We start from the raw sequence: 23144 nt of genomic DNA, 5'->3' as shown, positions 1-23144 counted from the left end.
GGCTGCTGGTGCTGGCAGTGGGCGTGTTTGCCCACTGTTCTTCCCCTGTCTTCCTTCAGCGCCCGACCTACGTCAACATTTACAGGAGGAACTGCCTGTACAGTAACCATAACAATGATTTTTGGAAAGACGACTGTAGAACACTTTATGCTGACCCATGAGACCATTTTTACTGGTTAAAACACCCAACACAGATTTGCAGATTGTTACTCAAATTTGCATCCTTTTTCTCAGATTTAAACAACACAGAAAAATAAGAACTATTGACCAGAAGTCTTCAAGTCAGAAAACATAATGAACCAGGGGAATCCCTCGAGAAACTAGAGAGTTTATTACACTCTCTTGGTTCCAGTCAAGTTTCAAGTTTTGGAAACAAATTACTGGCATGTTCAGCACAGTCATTTTAAAAATGCAACTGCCCACTCTGATAAGGCAGAAAGAAAAGAAAAAAAAAAAAGTATCTTTATACGAGACTATTGGCCATACCTTACTGGATATTGGAGACTTTGCACTGAACATTCTGCACTCAATACTGGTTCTTCTAAGATATAAACCAGAAGTTTTTCTTAAGTCCTATTACCTGCTTTTATTTTTATAATTAACAGATTGCAAACAAACAACTACCTCGGTTCTGAAATCCCTGAAGTTCAGATAACTCATTGCCTATGAAGACCTTATTGAATGATACTTCTGCTTTAGAACAAGAAAATATATTCTAAATTTTACACAGAGACAGCGTATAGCAAACTCAACCAACAATAAATGCACGGAGTCAAGACTGTCTTTCTGCATACAAGTCTTTCAAATGAAAGACTTAACGCTGCAGTGCAGATGTACTCCAGCCCTGTTCTCATGCAGTTCTGGGCACTACTGACTTACAACAGCTGATGATGCCCAAAACTTCCTTAGAGACTTTCCAACAGCAGAAGGAACCTTAATAAATGTTTCAGTGTGTCTTCTGGATTCATGTTTGAGACAACCCTGAGCTTCCATTTCATCACTGAACTGATGCTGAATAGTTTGCCTCACTTGCTACAGGTCATTTGCAAGTAAAGATTATCTCAAATTAAGTACTATCACACTGAGTACTTGTAAAGGAAAGCAGATTATTATTCTTGTTTATTCTCCAATTAAATCACATTTATTTTGTTAAAAGGCAAAATTGATGAAAACTTGAGTATTAAAAAATTTTGGCTTCTGTTGCTACACCTATTGCATGATATTTGAAAAAAAAATAAGGCGTAATCATGACAAAATTTAAGACTATTTTTATTCTTCCATGTGCTATGGATGTTAAAGCACTGGCACTACTGGACAAACAGCAAGAGTTTCTACCGTGGCCACTCACAGCTCACGTTACACCAACGCACCAACACGGCCAGTCTCCAGCAGTGCCCCACTCAGCAGAAACTGACTCTAGTCACAGGAACGAATGTCAGAAACAAGAGATGTCAGCCACGAGGCCTGAGTTGATCCTACCTAGGCTTAAGCCTTATCTTTTCCAAAGAGTTTCACGTTTGAAGCACCAGTTTGAAAGATCTAATCATCTTGCAGCAAAAAGCAAAGAAGCTAGAGAGTATTACATGCTGAACTGCTTTAAGCAGCTCAGAACGAGATGCTTGAGGAGCCATTTAATAGTCAAATTGTACAACTTGTAACCCAAGCAGGCCCATAGGCTTTGGCATAGGATGTCCACAATGACAGCTGCAGCTGGGCCACCGTTTCTCTCCGCCTTCAAGAAACAAAAAAAAAAGGAGAGAGGGCACACAGCGTTCAATATTGAATTCACGCATTTAATTGTGCACTTAGAGACTCCATTAGCAAGCAAGGCGGTGGTGAAACGCCGAGCTCTTCAAGCCCAGCATGGCACCACGGCGGGGTCACCCGGCAGATGGCTCCGGAGCCAGGCAGCCGCCGCGGCAAGGCGGGCACACGCTAGCCACCACAGCGTTCCACCTCGGAAGAGGAGTTGTGGTTATTCCGCAACAGATGGGCTCTGGAGAAGCTGCTGCACGGAGTATTACGGAGTTGTTTATTGTCTGGCTGGTTTGAACCCCAGGCATTATTTGCCAGCATCTAGCAGCTTCTCTGTCACACCAGGTTTCATCAACAGGAAACCAAAGTGAAAGCCACTAGAATACATTTATACTTTTCTCTTTACTAAACCAGTCCTAAATTCAGAACTTGCTATTGAGTGCAGCGCTTCGCAGCAGAACATCCTGACAAGACCAACTGCGTAACCAACATCTTGAGCCTGAAGCTGAACAGCTAACACAGCTATCTTCTATACAAGAACCCTCTAAATTTTGCCTTTCTTGTTATGGAGTAACATTTGTCTAGCATTTTTCTCATGTGATGCATCTGCAATACAATGCTGTCACCCTTGGAGACACACAACACACTCTTTGAGGCTTTTCACTGTAACAGCGATTAGCTCAAAGCCGCCTTCCCCAGACCTTTCTCACACATTCTCAGCACTTCAAATGCTAACATACAGTTAGCAGATGTATGATTTAGAAGAGCAGACAGGCAGAGGTGACAAAAGTAACGTCGTTAGTGACAAGTCATCACTCAAGAGTATTTCACTGGAAATAGTAAAAAAAAAAAAAAAATCAACCAAGAACCCCAAAACCAAAGACAACTCTTGTTCCCCAAAGACAGTACACAGGTGAAAGGCATACCAGACACCACTGGAATTAGAATTTCTAGCTACTTCAGTTTAACAGAGAATTCAGAAATGCTCTTCTGAATACGGCGTGTGAACCTCCAGCCAGACTCGCTGCCAACACAATCCGACCCCTCCACAAAGCAGCACGGAGATCTCACGGGAACGCCAGAGGCTGGTCTGGCTGTGGCACAGCAAGCCTCGCTCGATGGCAAAGCAAAGTTTATGCAGCCAGCTGGCAGCGCAAATGAGCCATCCCTTTAGTCTTCACCTATACACCGCCCTCTAATCGTCAAGATCAGATGTAAGGACAATTTGAAGCATGCCGTCCTGCCAGTGCAATAATAGTGTCTGCAGAACGTGTGTGAAGTGTGCATTTTTTGCTCCTCTGCATGAAATTTGGTATAAGAAAGAAAAATCAGCCAGTCACCTTACAGGGTGAGCCAAGCAGACAAAATCTCCACATGGGGCTTTAGGTCTGCTTGTAGCACAAGCCACAGAAGCATTACATCAAACACGTTCACTTGACTTTTCCTCCTCTCCGAAGTAATGGCCTTAGTTTTAGGTCAGATGATAGGATTTGCAAGAGAGCTTCTGTAGGCTTCAGGAAGAATTTGTCAAGCTACCAAACTGTGAAAGTCTGACTGGTAGAAGCATGCAGTTAGGTGCCTGATAAATACTGATGCTGCTAGATAAAAGAAGGTGAGTGTAGCAAATAAATAGCAATGGTATTACAAAGCAACGTGTCTGTATTTCTTTTTCATGTGACCTTTAGTTGTGTTAAAGAAGAATCTAGAATATGTCAGTTGAATAGCTTACAATTTTCACTATCTGCCCTGGCACCAGTGAATGTGGTACCCATACAAAAATCAAACGTACGAACACTTACACAGCCGTACGAAGAACAAACACACACTTCTCATTTACAACAAAGCTTCTACAAAAGTAGGAGTTTTTTTGGAAAAGATGATTACAGACAAGCGACAACCTCTTGTCAACACAGTGAGTAGCATACAGCTAACCTAGGTGCAGAGAGCCCTGCTCTGGATGAACAGACTGGTCTGTGCCAAGAGATATAATAATTTCAAGTCCCAGTGTACACAAAGATAATCCTGGCTTTGATTTTCCCAGCCTTTGCAAGGTGTGAAAGACAAGAAGTCTACACTTAGCAGAGCCAAGGTTCAGGTATCATGTTGTAGTTTGCAGCAAACTCATTGTGAGGTTTCCTCTTCTTTTTGCTGTGTTTTCTTCTGTGGCCAACAAATTGCTCGCTCGGAGACTGTTAGCTTGGGTCCTCACAAATGCAGGACTGTTGGGATCACCTCATGTAGACAACACCGTTTTATACAGCTTAATTGCTTCACTGTATCTTCTGTATTATCACGTCATTCAATCACGTAACAGATTGCCAGCATCTGTACTTATGTCACTGTCAAAGAAGGAAGAGAAATGCTGTATTCACTGGCCTAAGATCTCACAGATCTGGCAAGTTCTTCCAAACCTTTTTCTAGGAACAGTTTCGAGTCTAAAGATAGCTTACATAGTCACCAGAGCTAGGATGTCTGCTCAGCCTCTTCAAACCTTTCTTTTAGGAAACAGAGACCGTATAGACCACCTGTGTCTCTACCCTTAAGTAACCTTCCTGCGGCTCCCAAAAAGAAGGTTAGTTTTCTCATCCTGAACTAAAGAGAATAGAAATGTGAAAAGATGTATGGAAAGATGACAACATATGGAATCCTCCAGTACAGACCTCCTCAAGAGGAACAGACCTCCTCAAGAGAAGTGGGGGGTCCCAGAATGGTATCCTTCAAGAAACAGATGAAGACTTAAAATAAGTGTGAAAGACTTACAGTTTATTTATCGATACTACTAAGTAATAGAGGTTTGAACATATTTGATCAAATGTCTTAACAACTTAGAGCACCTGGTTGGCGGCTTTCATTTATACCAGTTTTGTATAATGTATTTCTTCCATAAATAGTATAGCCCTGCTAGCTATGTTATAATGCCAGGATACAATTAAAGTTCACAAACTGCTCTAGGGCGTGCTACAGATTACATACAATGTACTACATTGCCCTGTCTGTGGTATACACCTGACTTTACCTTGCGTTTTACTACAATATATCAGTATTTAAAGTGCTCTATTTGACAAAATGAGAGTTCTCTCGGTTTATAAACATCCAAACACGTAATTTTTATGCATAATCAATCATATTTTTGATGCATATGGAATAAGAAGCAGCAAACTGTAGGGCGGGGAGAAGCTAGAGTCAAACGCCCAGTGTTGCTATAGTTCTTTTATAACTTCCAACCATTTAGCAGTCAAGTTTTAAGGTTAGTTTAATGAGCTACCTTCTGATTTATTGAGCGGTGCAGAGAATCCTAAGGAAAGGCAACGCATACGCAACATCATTTTTCCTCCTCTCATACTTTAGAAGGACTGGGAGGCTTTCAGAAAGAGTTGAGGCAAACAAAACACTCACAGCAGCATTTTCACAGTTCTATGTTGCGCTACAAGCCAAATACGAACTACAATTGAAAAAAAAACTATAAAATAGCAAATCCGCTTTTATTCTCCCATGTCCTTCTCTGTGCAAAATGCAGACATACTACATGGTCTAACAGATTTGGCTTTTAGCACTTATCACTGCCCAATTTCTTCCTACTCAGCTCCAAGCAGACCACATTTAATAGCCTACGCTATTGTTTCTAACACTGCCCTTTAAGTTTCCGTCAGTGTGTGAAAGAATTCTGTCATGCTATGAAGCAAACTATTCTTCCTGGTGCTGGTGCCAACATTCCTCATCTACAGACATGAACACAGCAGACTAGCGAAGGAGAGAAACAGAAGCCTAACTACTATTTCTGTGCTTTGGAATGGCTGACAAATGAAAAAAGCAAATTAGCAGAAAAATTAGTTGTGGCTAATGAAGTTAGAAGGAAAGTAATATACAATTAATCCATATATAAGTGGCTTGTTAGAAAAGCAAGTGAGATCAATCTTGAACACAGAGTCTCTCTTTTGTTTTTAAAAGAGATTATAAGGTTGAGAAACACACAAAACCATTCCCTCCAAAAGGTCTCGTAATTTGTTTTGGTTAGAAGAGATGGCTAAGACTTTAGATAGATATTTAATCCCTTCATACATGAGGATCTTTAAATGTATTTTAATCATGCCTCAGTCTCATCTTTTCTGTCCCCATATCACCAAAATAACAAACCCTTGTTAAAGTAACAAAAGTTGTTAAAAGCACACTGGTAACATCTTTGGAGTAGAGACCATCAGTCACTGCCTCAGAATAAGCCAAAACCTTACTGCACACACAAATCACATGTCTGCAACAAATAAGCAATGCTACAATGCAGGAGTAACAGGATATAGACCACTGCTGGACTTGAGGCCCTCCAGAAAAGAATTAAGGGGCTACCTCCAGCTACCATTTAGCTGGACACTGAAAATACTAGAGGAGAGATGACATAAAACAATCTCACTGCATTTTCCAACCACCTAATAATTCTCCAGATGTTAGTTCTCTGAAACAAGACTAAACTCATTATTAAACTTAAAAATGGTTAATACATAAATCAAATAGATCTTTCATTCCCAAGTACTGAAAGGGATTTGCTAACCAACTCAAAAAAACCCTTGACCTATATAGGCATGCTACTTAACCTATCCCTAGGCTAAGACAGACAGACATCTATTCCTCTTCAGAGTAGTAAGAAGAAAGCTAAGTTACAAGAACAATTTCAGGTAGGCTGCATATTTATCACCATCTAATAGAAGTCTTCTGTTCAGCTGCAAATAGCAAAGTACCCTTTTTCTTATTTCTTTAATTTATATTCATCTATTTCATGCATCTGCAGCATACCCTTCACTTAAAAAAGCACAATTGGAGACCTCGTGTTATTCCATACTTTTTTCTATGCAGTTTCTTCCCTTCGTTGGCTTGTTAGTGCACATTCACTCCTGTTTAGACATATTTTCCATTTCCATCCTCCAAGTGATATTCAGACATTAGTTACTTTACAAAATTACTTAAGTGACTGACTTTGCTATTCACGTGACCTGTATTTAGTTTTCATGAACTGTTTTTACAGTGAGTTGCACAGATCAAGTAAAGAATACAGTCAAAAATGACAATGAAATAAAGCACTAAAAATGAGATCCAAGACAAGGAGTAGAACAAGAACAAAACGAACAGGATAAGGAGTTACACAAAATAGAACTGGAAAGGCTTAAAGTATCTTCTGGCAAAAAGAAGGAATAAACGCAAATAAAATTTCATCACCTCTATACAGTTGCTTACAGTTATGAAGTTATTCACAAGTTATGTCCTTACCAGTGTAAAACATGCCTATATTTGGCAAATACTTGTGTGTGACATGATGGTACTTGGTTCAATGCTTCTGAATTGTAAAGCTCACAGGAAGTTCTGGTCCTTTCTGGATCCTAAAAACAAGGCCACAACAAAAACCCAAACACAAAGTTCCCCGCTCAACACTTTTAAAAAGAATACTTAGATTTCATTAAAATTAAATACTTTAATAAAAAGTCCCTTGTTTGATATTGTTAATGTGCATGACTTCGTGAAAAATGAGCATAAACATAAGAGTCACACTAGAAGACTAAGTTTTTCTGAAACCCACTCCCCTATTTCTCTTTTTATAGCATGACTAAACTGGTTTTACAAAATAGCTCAGCTAAACTGGTTTTAAATTATTTAGCTGGTATCTTCCTCATTCCCTCAGAGATCGTTCTGCAGCTTAACGCAGTTAGCTGCTAGGAAGATATCCTTGCACTGTTGTACGGTATTATTCTTCTCTGGTCATGAAAACCTCTAAAAATTCTTTTCCAAGTTGTCAGCTCTTTCCAGTTCTTTAGCTAAATCTGTACTTAATTTGTACTTTAAAGTGATCTGATTGTAAAATGAACCACAGTTTATTGCTAGAACCATAGAAACCAGAGCTACAAAGAACCTCCAATGATTATCGAGCCCATCTTCATGCCCTATGGCACAGTCAGTTACCTTTGTCACATTCACGAAAAACCTCTGTTTAACCTTAAAACGCTTGCAGGATGCACAAAATTCTTTGCCAATTTATTCCATTACTTATTATTATTAATATCTACCTTAAATTTCCAGGAATGAAATAACACCTTTAATTCTTGTTTTACAAATTGTAATAAATTTACATTCCCTTCCTCATTGCAGCTACTTTTAACGTGTTTGAAGATTTGTGCATTTTCAGATATCTTCTACAGACCAACAGCCCTCTGCTTCCTATCGCATACTGTACGTTCTTTTCAGTTCTGTTTTCTAGATCTCCACTTCATTTTTACTACTTTCCCCCTCTGACCCTCCAGACGCTTCCCATCCTATTCCAAAAGGAGTGCTAAAAGCTTGCTGCAGTGCTACATGTGAGGTCCCATTAGCACCGAACAGCACAGAAGCACGTGCTTGCAGACGTTTTGCTTACACACAGGCTCACAGTGAGGCCAACGTTACACGGCACGACATTGCTCACCCACGTTCTATCATCAGTTATAGTGACTATGGGGACTGTGGCTGTTTAGTCTGGAGAAGAGGAGGCTCAGGGGAGACCTTACCACTCTCTAGAACTACCTGAAAGGAGGGTGTAGTGAGGCGGGTGTTGTCTTCTCCCAGGTAACTAGCCACAGGATGAGAGACAATGGCCTCAAGTTGCATCAGGGGAGGTTTAGATTGGATATTAGGAAAAATTTCTCTACTGGAAGAGTGGTCAGACATTGGAACAGGCTGCCATGGGCAGTGGTGGAGTCACCATCCCTGGAGGCGTTCAAAAAACGTGTAGAGGTGCCACTTCAGGATATGGTTTAGTAGGCACGGTGGTGTTGGGTTGACGGCTGGACTTGATGATCTTAGCAGTCTTTTCCAACCTTAATGATCCTATGATTCTGTATCTACTCGCATGCAGAACTCCAAAAAGAATTACTTCCAACTTTTTTGATACAGCCTTCCAGTTTGCCAAGGTAACTCTCAATTCTCACCCTGTGTTCCAGTGTTTCCACAGCCTTCCTAAGATGGTATTGGAAGATACTTAACATTAACTTACGTCATCCAAATTACAAACAAAAGTAGAATTGCACACAGGGCAGACCATTGCATATAATCCATACTTCAACATACGCTTTTCTAGTTAATTTTACATCCACCTAATAGTTTAATCAATGTCATATTTCCGTTGCTTATTTTTAGAATATTCTGCAAGACAGTAGCAAAGGACACACTGGTTTCACACACAACCCAGCTCATGGTTTCTCCCTTACCTACACAACTTACATCCCAGGACATGGTTGGCCCTTTTGGCTTCCAGGGCACACTGCTGACTCGTATTCAACTTGCCATCCACCCAAACCCCAGATGAGTTTCCGCAGAGCTGCTCTCCAGCCTCTCTTGCCCCAGTTTGTAGGTATAACCAGGATTACCCTGTCCCAGGTGCACTTGATCTTGTTAAATTTAACATAGCTGGTGATTGCCCAGATATCTTTGTAAGACCTCACCCATTCGGCTGTTACCCAAGATGGCATGGTACTCTGAGCATCATCCCAACAAAATTAACAGAACTTATTATGAACAAGGACATTAAATTCATATAAGTCCAGTTCCTCACAATTTTTATCCCTCTGAAGTGTATACTGTATTGTGAAGTTATGCCAATTTTCTATTTTGACCTCTCCTCCCCTTTAAATGTTACATATTAATTTGTATTTTTCTTTGACTATTCCATTTTTTTTCCTGTGATCAAATTTCTCAAGACAACTGAACTGGTATTATTTCCTTGAGGTTTGGTGTTAGAAGGGCCATTAAGAAACGACAATTTTTAAACCCAGAACTTCCATATACTTTCCTCTTTATGGAGCCCATTTGAAATTATTAATACTTGTTAAAATCTGTATTTATCACCTATTAAAAAGAAAACAAAACACCTTTAACTAAAAATAACAAGAATTAAGCAGTATGGGCTTACTGCCACAGGTAAGCCAGAGAGCTATGGAGACCAGTTGCTCAGATCCTAAGATCAGAATCGGACAACAGCTTCTGTTGTTAAAGGTATCCAGAAACCTAACTGAATACTTTTTTCAACTAAATTCTGATTTTCATCCAAAAGTTGCTTCATGTGAAGTTGATTTTTAAAAGTACTAAATAAATATATTATTTTTATAGCATTGTCAGTCATTGCAATGTGTTAAAAAAACCTGACTAAATGAACATTTAAGCTGCGTAATTACTTGAAGACAAGCCACGTTATGCTGATCTGAATCACCGTTTTTCCCTCTTTAAAAAAAACACATATCTAGATTTAAATTATTTCAGCCACACCTTTTCACGTACTACAGGATACAACTGGTATTACATATCCTCTGCCAAGTCACTGAAAGACCTAACAAGTGCAGACATTCACAACCACCTCGGAATGCTCTGTGAATCACAGCCTCAGTTAGGTATTTCAGATATGATGACTAATGAATCCTTTGCAGAAAGGATCATACCTGTCTGTGCTTAACCTTGCTAAATGTAACTGACTGCATAGCAAAACTTCTTGAGCTAATGAAACTAAGATTTCTTGATAAGAGCTGGCTCATGTCCAACCAGCTTTCAGGGCAAGCTGAGGTTGCTCACATATGTCTACAGGGTTGCACAGTCATATTAGATTGAATATGAAAGACAAAATTGTCCTGTAAATTCCTTTTGGAGTATAATCATAAAATCTATTGCTGGAGACTGACAACAGGAGGGAACCTATGTAATGCTCTAAATAATTACAGATTTATTTTCAGATTCAAGCTAGACACTCCAAATAGAAAACAAAAAGTATAGAAGAGAAGCAAATGCAGGATGACAAGGATGCAGCCATGATGTTGGCCAGCGAGACATACCATGAAGATACACAGCTTTCTTGAAACTACTAGAAATTACTAATTTAGTTAATCAGACATCATAAAAAGGTTCAGAATATAATTTTTAAAGATTGTCCCAATGAACAAAATGTAAACCATACCGTATATATGGGAATATATCCTATAATCCTAGAGAATTAATCCAATGATAAACCACTAAGAGTTAAAACAGTAAATCCTGGGTAAATCCAAGATTAGGAATATTCACTGACCTTAGTTTACCACTAAAAGCATCTCCAGACTAAGTTTGTTAACATCCATAAGAATCTTGGTATATATAAAAACACATTTAAAAAAAACCCCAAAATACTTTGTTTTTCCTTTACTGCATTTCTGCCTGCCTAACAAAGCCACACAACAACAAAGAAACTCTGAACAATATCCATTTCCCAATGCCAAGACTAAGAAACCCAGATGGATGGATGGAGATACCAATGCTGACTGAAGCCACTCCACAGCAACTACCATTTCCTCCAAAGTGGAAGAGAATGCTTTTATGCAGCCCACACACAGCTTCTTATTATGCCCACAGCTGTTAAGCAGAACTGCTTGTTCTCCAGCAAGGTGACCCTGCCAAACCCACTGTGAAAGGAAGAACATTTGTTCCTTTAAAAAAAAATTCAAGCTACTGGAGGGAGGGCGGTTTGGGGGAATCCAGAGACCACTGAAGTCACTGAAAAGACTCCCATTTGTATCACCCAGTCTTGGATTGAAACGCCAAGAACAGCCTCTACCTCCATATGCAAACCATGCTTCTATAATAGACGTAGTGTGAATCTAAGAAAAACATCTCCAGCTACAGTCAAAGATTTAACTATTTCTTTAATAGAGTGTTTTCTTTCTATTTTAATTTTCTTTGGCAGTTGAAACTTTAGCAAGAAGGAAACCATCCAAAAGAAAGCTGCATTGGCAGTACCTACAAAGATGTTTGCATACTTAGCAAGTCACAGGAATAAAATAATCAGCATTCTGTCTACATTTTAGCATACATCATCTACAGAAAATCTGAATAAGTAATTTGTGTCAGTACCACATACTTTTTAATGCAAATAAAATTAATCATTATTCAAATTCTTACCTCAAAATCTTTTGTAGTAATAATCAGAACCTAAGAACAAATATGTCACTGTCAACTAGTTGCATAAAGACCAGACCAAAGGAAGTTAACCCTTCAGGCAGTGTTTCCAAAAATACCCAATATAGGACCAAGGATCTGACAGAAGAAAAGAAAGATGTTCTGCACTGCAAGAGAGCACCATCCCCCCTCCAGAATGTGAAGTACTGAACATAGTAATCTCGGCACCGTGCTATAATCCAGGGCAAACTGGAGAGAAGCAAACAATACCAGGACAAAACACAGAGAAATATAGCCATGAAAGGCATGATGTATTAGAGCATCAAACTATCTGAAATTATGTTCTAAACTATTCTTGGTGTACTAGTGTCACAATGCTTCAATGTTTTCTATTTTCATAAGTTTTCACATTAATAATAAATGCAAACACATTATCACTCATGTGGAATGAAGCCCTACTTTTAAATTAATAGTGTCTGTCTTTTGATCCCTGTAACATGGAACTCAGGAACACTGCGTCCAAGCAAGCCCAAAACTTTTCACAATATTATATGCAACAATGAACAGAACTTGTTCAGGAAAGGCAGATGAGAGAAATGGGGGGCAGAGTCTTATTCATTTGCATAGCCAACTTTTATATAAATGTACTTTGGATCGAGTCCCAGTTTATGCTAATGATATTTTAACAGAACACATCTCAGCTCTTCCAGTTTACTAATAAACTGTTGAATTAGTTTTCTTCTGTATGCAGAAATGTTTCAAAGGCAGGAGGAAAAGGATGCACATGGAACTCCTGAATAATGGGCAGGAAGGGAAGTGGAAAAGGCAAAAAACAGATTACTGAAGACCATACTTGCAGTTTGCACATTTTCTGGTGTTGATTCATCCATCAAAAGCATTCTCTTAGTACATTTTCCACCAGACGTCTGATGGAGTGCTCTCCACACACTAAACCTCAATGGAAATCATGCCTCTCCTAGAAGAATGCCAAATTGTCTGTATGGATTAATGAATAATAATAATAGCAATCCTAAAGACAGAAGAACTGAAGAAAAATGTGTAGCACTCAGGACAAGACAAAGACAGTGGAAACAAAGGAGAAACTAATCTCCCCAGTTATGCTAATTCCATAGAAGTCTTTACGCAACTTAAAATCTTGAGCACATTATCAACATCGAACAAAGCTGTATCAAGTACCCCCGCGCCTCTTCTCCAACCAAGTGCAATTGGCCCTAAACTGTTTACCTGCACTTTAGTATCTGAACCAAGTTAGCATTGCTTTAAAAAAAAAAAAAAAAAAGATTTTAAGAGATTAGCCTGTAGTGGAAAGTTTAGTGGTGCTTTGGTCAACTTTTACCGCCATTATCAAGAGAATAAGGACTTTTTTCGTTCTAATCTTCAGTAAACCTGCTTTATCCTACATCAACCGCTATTTTTATGAAGAGACAGACGGAAGAATATTGCTATACATTCATTAAACATTTATAACAGAATTCTGGCTATGCTTCTTGTTGCAAGCTGTCTGCTGCTTTGGTGCATATACCAAGACTTTCTGCGTAGAACTGAAAAAAAATTACTGATTTAATTTCCTGGAAATTTGCCCGAATAAAGTGCTGGTGATCAGGATCACAGAGCATGGCTGCAGTTTTACAAAGGTATTTACAAGAGCTCTGCTCAAGGGGTAGATCTTTTTTTCTAAAAAGTGTTTTTGGGTACCTGAGACCACACATAGTCTGAATTAAAAAAAAAAAAAAAAAAAAAAAGGAGAGAGAGAGAAAAGAAAAAGTTGGACTTCAAGAATCAGATGCAAGTCCTAGCATGTAACTTTGTGAAATGTATTTTAATCTGATATACATTTGAGCATATAATGTATTTTAAGACATTTCTACAGAAAACAATCATAGTCAAATGCAACGACTGACATTCCTACAACTGCAGAAGGGAAAGATAACATTGATTGGAATAAAAAAAAAAAGAATTATACAGCATTTCTTTATAGTCTTGTCTTAGATCAGTTTAATTCTTACTACAGTGTTCCATGGATGTGGCAAATTCCTATTAACAAAAAGTCCAGCCTTAGTAGAAGAAAACAGAAGTGGGAACCCTTAAAAATTCAGAGAACAGATAAGCCAGATGCCTCGATATTTCATAACTACATTGTAAAAGTACCTATGACTAGGCCATACTTGGCCATCTAAAAAACGCTGAGTGGGTGGGGTTTTTTGCTTTTAAATTAGAACTAAAGAAATGCATATATAGACAGTGTCACTATAAAATATGAGAGGAATATCTATATATGCATACTTATAAGCATTTCTCTTTAACCACAAAGACTATCACCCAGATGTTTAAAGAACTTAGTCTTAAGAAAAAGAGGAAAATTCCTTTATGCAGAGACACGAGCTTGCAAGGGATTCTTAACATTATTGAGATTGAAAGACAGACACTGAGAAGTTCAACTCACAAAAAACCCTACACCCACCACAACAAAAATCCAAATCCACATCCCACACTAATCAAGATATTTCTTCTGAGCAGAACAGCAAGGAAATAATAGATAAGAGACACAGTATACTGTCGTTACACTAAGGATGGCTGCTAATACTAGTATTAAACAAAAATGGCACTCATATTTTAACTTCATAGTAAAACAATATAGTTTAAATATCAAAGGCTATGATTTCTTAAACCCAAAATTGTTTTCCTGACTCAACTAAAGAAGAATTTTTGCAATTTGTAACCAATATAGAACTATGAGAATAAGAATGCAAATTAAAAAAAGCAAACTTTGGAGAAATAAAATTAATGCTGTTTAAATCGATTCTTGAGACAGCAACATATCTAAAACTGGGAACGGAAAGAATGTAAGTAACAGTTCCTTTTAGCATATGGACCTAAATCATTATGACAGTTTGATAGTCTTAAAACTGATACCTACATAAATCCAATAAATAAGCCTAGCAATTTCTTTTGTTGCATTAGATACTAATTATTATTATTATTAATGAAATTTTCATGGTTTAGCATAAAAATAGAATTGCAGTTCAGGAATGCCTGAATGCGCAATAAGCAGAAATGCAGTACCTTTATGGTGAGTTTAGATAACTCAAGTATAGGATTATATAACAGTAACTACTGAGCTTAAATTAATTGCATGTCTTAATACAAATTAGTTTTCAGTTGTGCACAACTGATACCAGGAAATTCTGTACTATGCCAATGATTCTTTTAATAGTTTAATAGGATGCTAACACAGTAATTTATAAGAATGGATCAACATTCCAAATACATGATGTTTTATTTTGTAGCCTAAAAACCTTAATAAATGCCTTTGTCCAACTAAGGGGAAGAAAAAGAAAATTGAAATTACTGCAATACTTTTTTGTCCAAGATACAGAGCAACTGTGATGGTTTAAATGTCATGGTTGAAAAAAAAAAAAGATTAATACGGAAAGTGAGCCCTAAATTTTGATTGTGGTACCTGTTTTCACATCCATTTAACTATCTATTTCAAATTATTCCATGTAATTTTTAGTAATGTTAAGTACTTGTTTCATCATCCATGTAATTGCAAGCAACCGTGAATGTCATGCTCTAGGGAAAAATGTATCGCGTTTAAAGGATGGTGTTCATTCAAGCTAATTATTTTTCAAACCAACTCAGAGGGAAGAATACCCTAATTGCTTGTTAGCACAGTAAATTTCATCTCATCCTTTGTGTCACTAAAGCAGGTATGATCAATTACATGCTATATATTACTTACTTTATGAAATAAGGCATCTGTCTGTGGGCAAGCTTAACCTTTAAACAGCTTGTTTAACAAAATATTCTAAGAGCTCAGCTCTAAAGTCTTGCTTTTCCAAACTCAATTGCTCCAGCAGGTAGGAGAAAGAGGTGCAAAATTAGAGCACTCCTGTGAAACCACTGAGAACAACATCTATATATGTTTGATCATACCAAGCTATACTGGAAACAATATACAATGATACTTTTTCCCACTTTAGCGATCTGTAGGCTTAAAAACTGTATCTAGCACTGAAAACAGACACTACCGTAGCCTTAAGAAACGCCGTTGTCTCAAACTGAAGTTAAAAATGTGACTTGGTATGCCACAGTTATCTACCAGCAAGATACACTTAGTGAGAGAGGCTATTTAAATTCTATCTCCTGTTTCATCAAAGGGCATTCTCCAAATAAGAAAAATATTCCCTCACCGTTGAGAACTTATCTTTGTCCAAAAAACAAGCAGACAAAAAGTACTTACTTACCTATAGTGATGTAGATTATTTAAGGCCACAAATAAAAGCTGCAGGCGTTCCATGCTGATACATGAAAGCCTTTAAAGTGTATACTATCTAGTTATTTATATCATCATAAATTTCTCATTGTTATTTGTATCCAATTTCCTTGACAGTTTGAAAATAAACCACACACACCAACAATGCTCATTCTTACAGTTAACATTACAAAACACTTAATATTAAAAGCTTTGAAGGATTTCCTTCACAAACTCCATGTTAACTATTACGTAAAATCTCATATAAAAATTACAGTAAAATAAAAAGTATCCCTTACAATAAAGCTCAGTTTAGGCCCATTCCTTCCCCAAATCTAGTACTTTCATAGGACAACATACTGATATGACTTTGTTAATTTGAAAAAATTCCTAGGACAGCATGAACAGTAACTAATTCATTATCTTCTGCTGACAAACCAGATGGACTAAATGCCATTTTATTGAGTTACTCGAAAGCTAAGATTCTCACTATCTTCTAAGGTTTTCAGTACAGTTTGATTGAAATAGGACTGCTCAGGTTGCAATTATTTCTGAAATATATTACAATAATAATCTTGCTGTAGAGAACATGGCTTTTTTGTTTTAAAGGTTCTAGCTTCACAATATTGAGGGACAGTTAGACAGAACTCTGCTTAAAGAATAAAGGTGAACACAAAAATGAAGATAACAGGGCAAAAAAACAAACAAAAAATTGCTTAAAATCCCCGTAATTTCCCTAGAAGTCTGCACTTCTGCCTCCCACGTGACTCACACAATAGATGCAAACTTAATAGAGCAAAAAGCTGTATTTACTTTAAAAAAAATACGTTAATGATTTTTTCAGACTGGAAAAGCCTTTTCCTATCACACTCTTGCCTCATTTGCTGCCTTTTTAAAACCATCTTCCAGATAACATGACCTGTTCTTTGCAATAAAAAATAGGATCACAGAAGGTGTGAAAGTAAAAGTGATGATGATTTGTCAAGATATTCATTTTCATATTTTGCCTGGTATTTCTCTGACAGCCATAACAGTGGTGTAAATTAATTTTCTGAGCAGAGATTTATGAATGGTGCTCCGCATTTCAAGTGTGTAAATTAATTTTCTGAGCAGAGATTTATGAATGGTGCTCCGCATTTCAAGGGTTGCAGTCACAAGCAGAGGCTTCTGTATCTCTTTCCTAATGAATGCTTCCTTGCGCCCATGATAAAATACAAAGACTATGAAAAAGGAAAGGGACATTGATAACCTATTCACTCAGGTTATAATTTTTGCCAAGATTAAATGTTACAGCTCCATGAAATTTAAAAGAAGTCTTTCTGATTTCTTAAGTTAAGGAGCACCTAAAGCCTTTGGCTGTATTCCCAAAAGAGTCCCTATTCACATGCAACAGACTAAAGAGGAAGCAATATTTGATGTGGAAAACTATCTCAATACCAGACAACATATACTATGTTCATTTCTGCCCTTTATTTTGCCACTTCAATATAAAAGTTTTGCACTGTGATGTAAATTTTACCTGTGATCCTCTTACAATGTGCTGTCAGTCCTAGTAAATGGGTTTTCCCTCAAGTCGTGAAGTTTTCAGAAACTGAGAAATAGATTCTACAAATTATTCTTTCCCTTTTGATTTCACTTGCATTCTAAGAAGATAAAATATATCCTAATTCGTTGGGGTTTAACCCAGCAGGCAACTAAAACAGCCACACAGCCATTCGCTCACCACCGCCCCCTGCCGTGGAATGAGGAAGAGAATAAGGAAAAAAAAAAAAAAAAAGAGTAAAACTCATGGGTTGGGATAAATACAGTTTAGTAAGACAAAAAAGGAAGAGAACAATAATAACAATAAAAGAATATACAAAACAAGTGATGCACAGCACAACTGCTCACCAACCACTGACCGATGCCCAGCTAGCTCCCGAGCCGCAGCACCCTCTGGCCAGCTGCCCCAGTTCATCCATTGAGCATGGCATCACCTGGCACAGAAAAGCCCTTCGGCCAGTCTGGGTCAGCGGTCCTGGCTGGGTCCCCTCCCAGCTTCCCGTGCACCCCACGCCTTCTCGCTGGCAGGCCAGCATGAGAAGCTGAAAAGTCCCTGACTGCTTAGCAACAAATAAAACCATCAGTGTGTTATCAACATTATTCTCATACTAAATCCAAAACACAGCACTACAACTACAAGAGTGAAAATTTAACTCTATCCCAGCCACAACCAGTACAGTATTTTATACCAATTTAACTAATAAATTTCAGTTAAAAACAAACACCATTTTCATTTCTAAACTTTTTTTTTTTTTTAGGTCTTTCAGCTAGCTGGAGTATAAACTTCCTTTAAGGTAGAAAAGGACAGTGTGAAGAGTAAGCAATCAGTACATTGCTTGTCAGTTAAACTTGTATAAAAAGCAAACACACAGAGAAAGTGTAAATATTGGCAACACCAATTCTTGCATTATACCACTTCATACTACTTTTTAGAGTATTGTAAGATGGTTTTGGCATGGCAACTTAGTTTACTAAAGGGGTTTTAGTTATAAAAGCATTTCTTTTACTATAGTAGTAGCAAGGTAATCAAATAATCGTGCAATTTATTCATAACCGATTAATAGGATGATACCACATTCTCACACTGCATTCTCTGAAAATTCTACCAGGAAACTGTCATCTGTTTCCAAAGATATGTCCAAAATACTGAAAAAAATAACAAGCAATATTATATTCCCCCCCACACTCCCTTCTCAATATGAATCATAACTTAAAATATAAAATGCAACAGAATTCCTACCTCTTTCATTGAGACTGTTTAGCACTGCCCTTTCAAGCTGTTCTTCTTCAGTAAGCCCGCCTGTATAATCATAATAGCTCCTTGGCGTTCTGTACTGATAACCTGGATAGCCATAATACTCTGTAAAATGAATACAAAATAAAGACAATAAACTGCTGCTCCTCAGTAAGAGAGTGCGAAATCAGATATTATCTTCACACTGTCTTTCTTCCACAAATTAGTTTAATTTGGGAAAGCAAAGAATACTAGGATTCAATTACTTCTACAATATATGTCATTAATCAATTTTTATTTCACAAAACCGGACTAGGGTAACAGGAGACAGAAAAAAAGATGGATGAAACATCTCAGGTTTTTATCATTGTTATAAATAAACATCATAGAATTGCCATTATTAAGAAGTTTCACATAGAAATTGAAAGACACTTTTCATCAGCTCCTTTTAACATTTAATTGTCAATTCTTGGCCACCTTATTAACGTCACTAGAAGAGCAACAACAAAACAGGCGGGTTTCAAGCTTTTTCCCACCTGTCTCTCCCTTCCCCCCAGTGTCCACAAGCAATACATGCCAACGTCATCACAAATTCAAGTAATGTTTGGACCTAGAAAACACACAGGAAAAGATTCCCGCAAATTTTTGCAGTAATATATATAGCTAATGTTGCACTACTGCACAGCTACACTTGCTCTGAAAAAAACCCCCACCAAATCATAGATCTCCTCTGCCATTACAATCACTGTATATTGCCTGCACTACTGAGAACCAAGAATTTCTGACCATTTGCAAAGTTTGTCAAAACCAAGCACAAACAAACCATCACCCACCCAAACACATGGGATTTAAAAGAAAAAAAAAAATTACTTGGCTAGAGAACTGAGCAAGACTCTCTTCCTCTTAATACCATCTGATCTCGCCCCAGCACAGACAATCTAAACTGAGAAAAACTAAGGAGAAAAGTCCCAATTTCCTATTCCATTTTTGCATCTTCAAAATACAGCTTCTCTTCCAGACAGCTGGACAAGGGATTTTGAAGAACCAAAGTACAGAAATGTAGCAAATTTTTTCCAACTCGGAAAATGTACACAAGTTTTTCAAAATTAACTAATTAGAATTTTTTTTGTATGAAACAAATACAGCAAGCCATTTCCCTTTCTCTTCAGATTATTAGCGTCAATGATAGTCTTGTGTTATCTCATTAGTTATACAGATTCCATGTGTAACCTTCTGGTGGAGTTTCTGTGATTAGTAACAAGCACAGACCATCTTTTAAAAAATGATTGCATTAAAGAAAAAAAATCCCAAGCTCTAGAACCTTTAGACAAATAAAAATATCCACACCACATCTGTTGGGGTTGATGTAGCTTGAGAGTTAGCATGACTAGGCCGCTTAAGCAAAACAGATAGCATAACTGAACAGGCCGCTGGAAAGGGCAGCTAAAAATAGCAATTGAGAAAGTTCTGATAGTGCACATGGTGTGGGTTAGCAAAAACAAGATGTGTTCAAGGACATGGAGGCGGTCTGTTGCTATTAGCGCTAGTGCATAGTTACCAATCATAAGGGAATATGGGGTGCGTGAACAGCGCGTGATTTATGTCTGTAGCCTATCCGAATAAGTGTGATCGCATGTACAGATATGGAAAATGTATATAACCACGCAAGTGGAGCAATAAAGCTAACTGACTGTGCATTGCATCAATGTGTGAGAGTCATTCCTGTCCCTGCATGGATGCTGAAACTCGGCACACATTTTAAAGTTCTACAGGAAAAAAGCGAAGAGAGTGACTGCACACTGTTCTATACAGTAGCGTATATATATTCCCCTGTGTGTATTATGCAAATATACCTATACATAGTTTATATACATGTATGTGCATACAGATATATATATGTTATACACACACATAGAGGAAAAATGTAATTCTGTCCCTTTGCAAATTTCCTTTTTGGAACATACAACTGAGATGGCGACAATTCTCATACACCTGCAGTGAACGCTTTGTATTACCCTCCATAACCTGAAATTCTGCCATTTCTCAAACAAGGGGCAACTCCTATGTTTAGAAAAGACTATTTTTATTTTTTAGTCCGTATGAATTAGTCATATTTTTAACAAACTTTAAAAGTCTTAAGTCATACTGGCTACATTTAAGAGAATTCTGCAGAAAAATAAAACTGACTGCAGGATACCATTTAGCTGTTTTTTATATATATATATATACGTATATATATGTATACACACACACACACAATTTGGATGCAATCCTCATGTATTCCCCTCATTCCTCTCTGCACTATGTTAATCTGAGTGAAAGTTCTCAGCTATAAATTTATTTTCTGGAGGCTTCAAAAGTGCCTGCATGAAGACTATAAAAAGTCTGGTACTAAAAGCATGAAGTTATCTGATGAAAAAAAAAAGGATGTCGCATTTTAAGTTTGTTTTATTACTGTAAGTTTTTGTATGTTTGATCTTTTACACTGTCATCAAATTGTAAGTGCTCAGAAAGCCGTAATCTTTTATTTTATGAAAAACAGTACGGTAACATCAACACATTCAAGGTGTTCTTGTTAATCAAAATAAATGTCCTAATACTTCATTCATGAACTGCATTTAGAAAACAACTAATTCAGTAACTAAATACTAAATGTGTTTAAACTACACTTAAAATATTTTTCTTCTAAAGCTGTTTCCTTCTACTGTTTCAAAAAATCTCTTCTGATCATAACTTCAACTATTTTTTTATTTAAATTGGTATTTAAAGGCAGATAGTAATAAATCAGCAATAACAGAAAATAAAAAATTCATCAAGGTTAAAGATGTATTGCATATGCATCATTAGCCTATGACACTACAGAGAGTTTTCTTAATTCACAGATGGCCAAATTTATTACATGTATCATAAACCAAGCAAAAGGTTAAATCTTCCATAAAGACTTCTGCAAATAGGATGAAAGACAATTACAAAACATATACACTGGGAACGAACATAACAAATACACTTTTTTTTAAACTGCAGCTGTAAGTCATTTTAGAGAAATTAATTTAGTACAAAAAAAATGTAGTTACATCTAAAAAGCCAAGCTTGGAGGACGGGATAATTCAGGTTAACTCTCTCCTTTATCTCCCTTTTGTCCACAACAACTCAAAGCAACAGTATGGCTACTTCGGGGACTGCTCAAAGACATGCAAAAAACCCCCAGACTTCCTTGCTGTCAGCATACTGAAGTTTTACTTCCTCAGGTGCTATATAGTGCCCCATCATGCTAGTTACATCACATGAAATCTCTTTCCTTCTCCCTACTTAGGAAAAGCTGGAAAAGAAAGAGCAAAGGCCTATTCAGAATCCACTCCTATTCCACAAGCGTGGTCTTTTACACCCACCCAAGCTCCAAGCAGCCGGTGTTTGTACAGTGGCAGCAACAGATTATGGCATTTAAATGTCAAGTACAAATTCTTACCTTCATTAGTCATAAAGTACCTTTTCTGTTATAAATCTTTAGAGTTCCCACCCAACCTGCTATACTGGAATACTGAAGGAAGATTTAGTCACTGTGAAGGTGGAATACAGAGCAGTGCAAGCAGCACGCCCAGGCCCCAGTGGATAGAGCAGCACCAGTAGCTTGGTGAACATCTTTAACTGGGCTGGGACTGCCAGTCATGGCAACAGGTAGCTTGTGCTCACTACACAGTCTGCGTTCGCATCTTCTTTCATTTCACAATATTAATTAGGTTTTATTTCTTTACTGGCCTTTAGACCAAGTGGTTTTTGACTTGAGAACCAGAATAATGGAAATCCTGGGTAAATATACTTTTTTAAGTTGCAACAATCCTTGTCGCTGTTAGTAAGGAAAGCAGGTTAAGATCTTTTGGTTAGAAATTACAAAACAAAGGCTTCAAAAATATTCCAGGGCCCATAATTTTGCTTGTGGCAATTATTTAACATAATAATAAAACTGGAAGTAGATCATGGAAGACAAAATCCATCATGGAGAATAAAAGCAACACTAACCTTGGCTCACTGTGGCTCAGAGTAAGCACATTTCACTTCTACAAGAGCATAAAAAAATAAAAAACCCCCTGCATGACTAAACATCAGAGAACAGTAAGAATGATCAAACATATGAAATAGTTCTCGTATAAGCAATCATATAGACTACGACTTTTCAACCAGAAAGAAGAGATGACTATGGAGAGTGGAGGACTGAAGTCTGTAAAACCATAGAGACAATGAAGAATGAAGGTCTGGTTTCCCTCCCCAGAGCAGAATTGATGTGCATCAAATGAAATTAGCATCCAGCAGGTTCAAAATAAAACAAAAAATGACAGATTCTACACCAGGAAGTAAACTGTGAAATTCTTCTGTGATGTTGTAGGTGTTACAAGAGTCCATGTCAGTTCA

The 23144-nt window shown here is 37.4% G+C and overlaps 1 protein-coding gene across 4 annotated transcripts in view; it reads right to left on the bottom strand.

The window, feature by feature from the left end:
• RHBDD1 (rhomboid domain containing 1) overlaps positions 1–23144 on the bottom strand; it is a 55775-nt gene that overhangs the window by 6000 nt on the left and 26631 nt on the right. For all 4 annotated transcript variants that reach the window (XM_075417903.1, XM_075417900.1, XM_075417901.1 and 1 more), the window contains one exon: positions 18744–18863. In XM_075417903.1, the coding sequence (XP_075274018.1) occupies positions 18744–18863 (120 nt within the window). The remainder of the gene's footprint in view (positions 1–18743; positions 18864–23144) is intronic.

This window comes from Opisthocomus hoazin, chromosome 4 (genome assembly GCF_030867145.1).
Source record: "Opisthocomus hoazin isolate bOpiHoa1 chromosome 4, bOpiHoa1.hap1, whole genome shotgun sequence".
In the NCBI taxonomy this organism is placed as follows: Eukaryota; Metazoa; Chordata; class Aves; order Opisthocomiformes; family Opisthocomidae; genus Opisthocomus; species Opisthocomus hoazin.
This window is presented reverse-complemented; position numbering and strand designations above follow the sequence as displayed.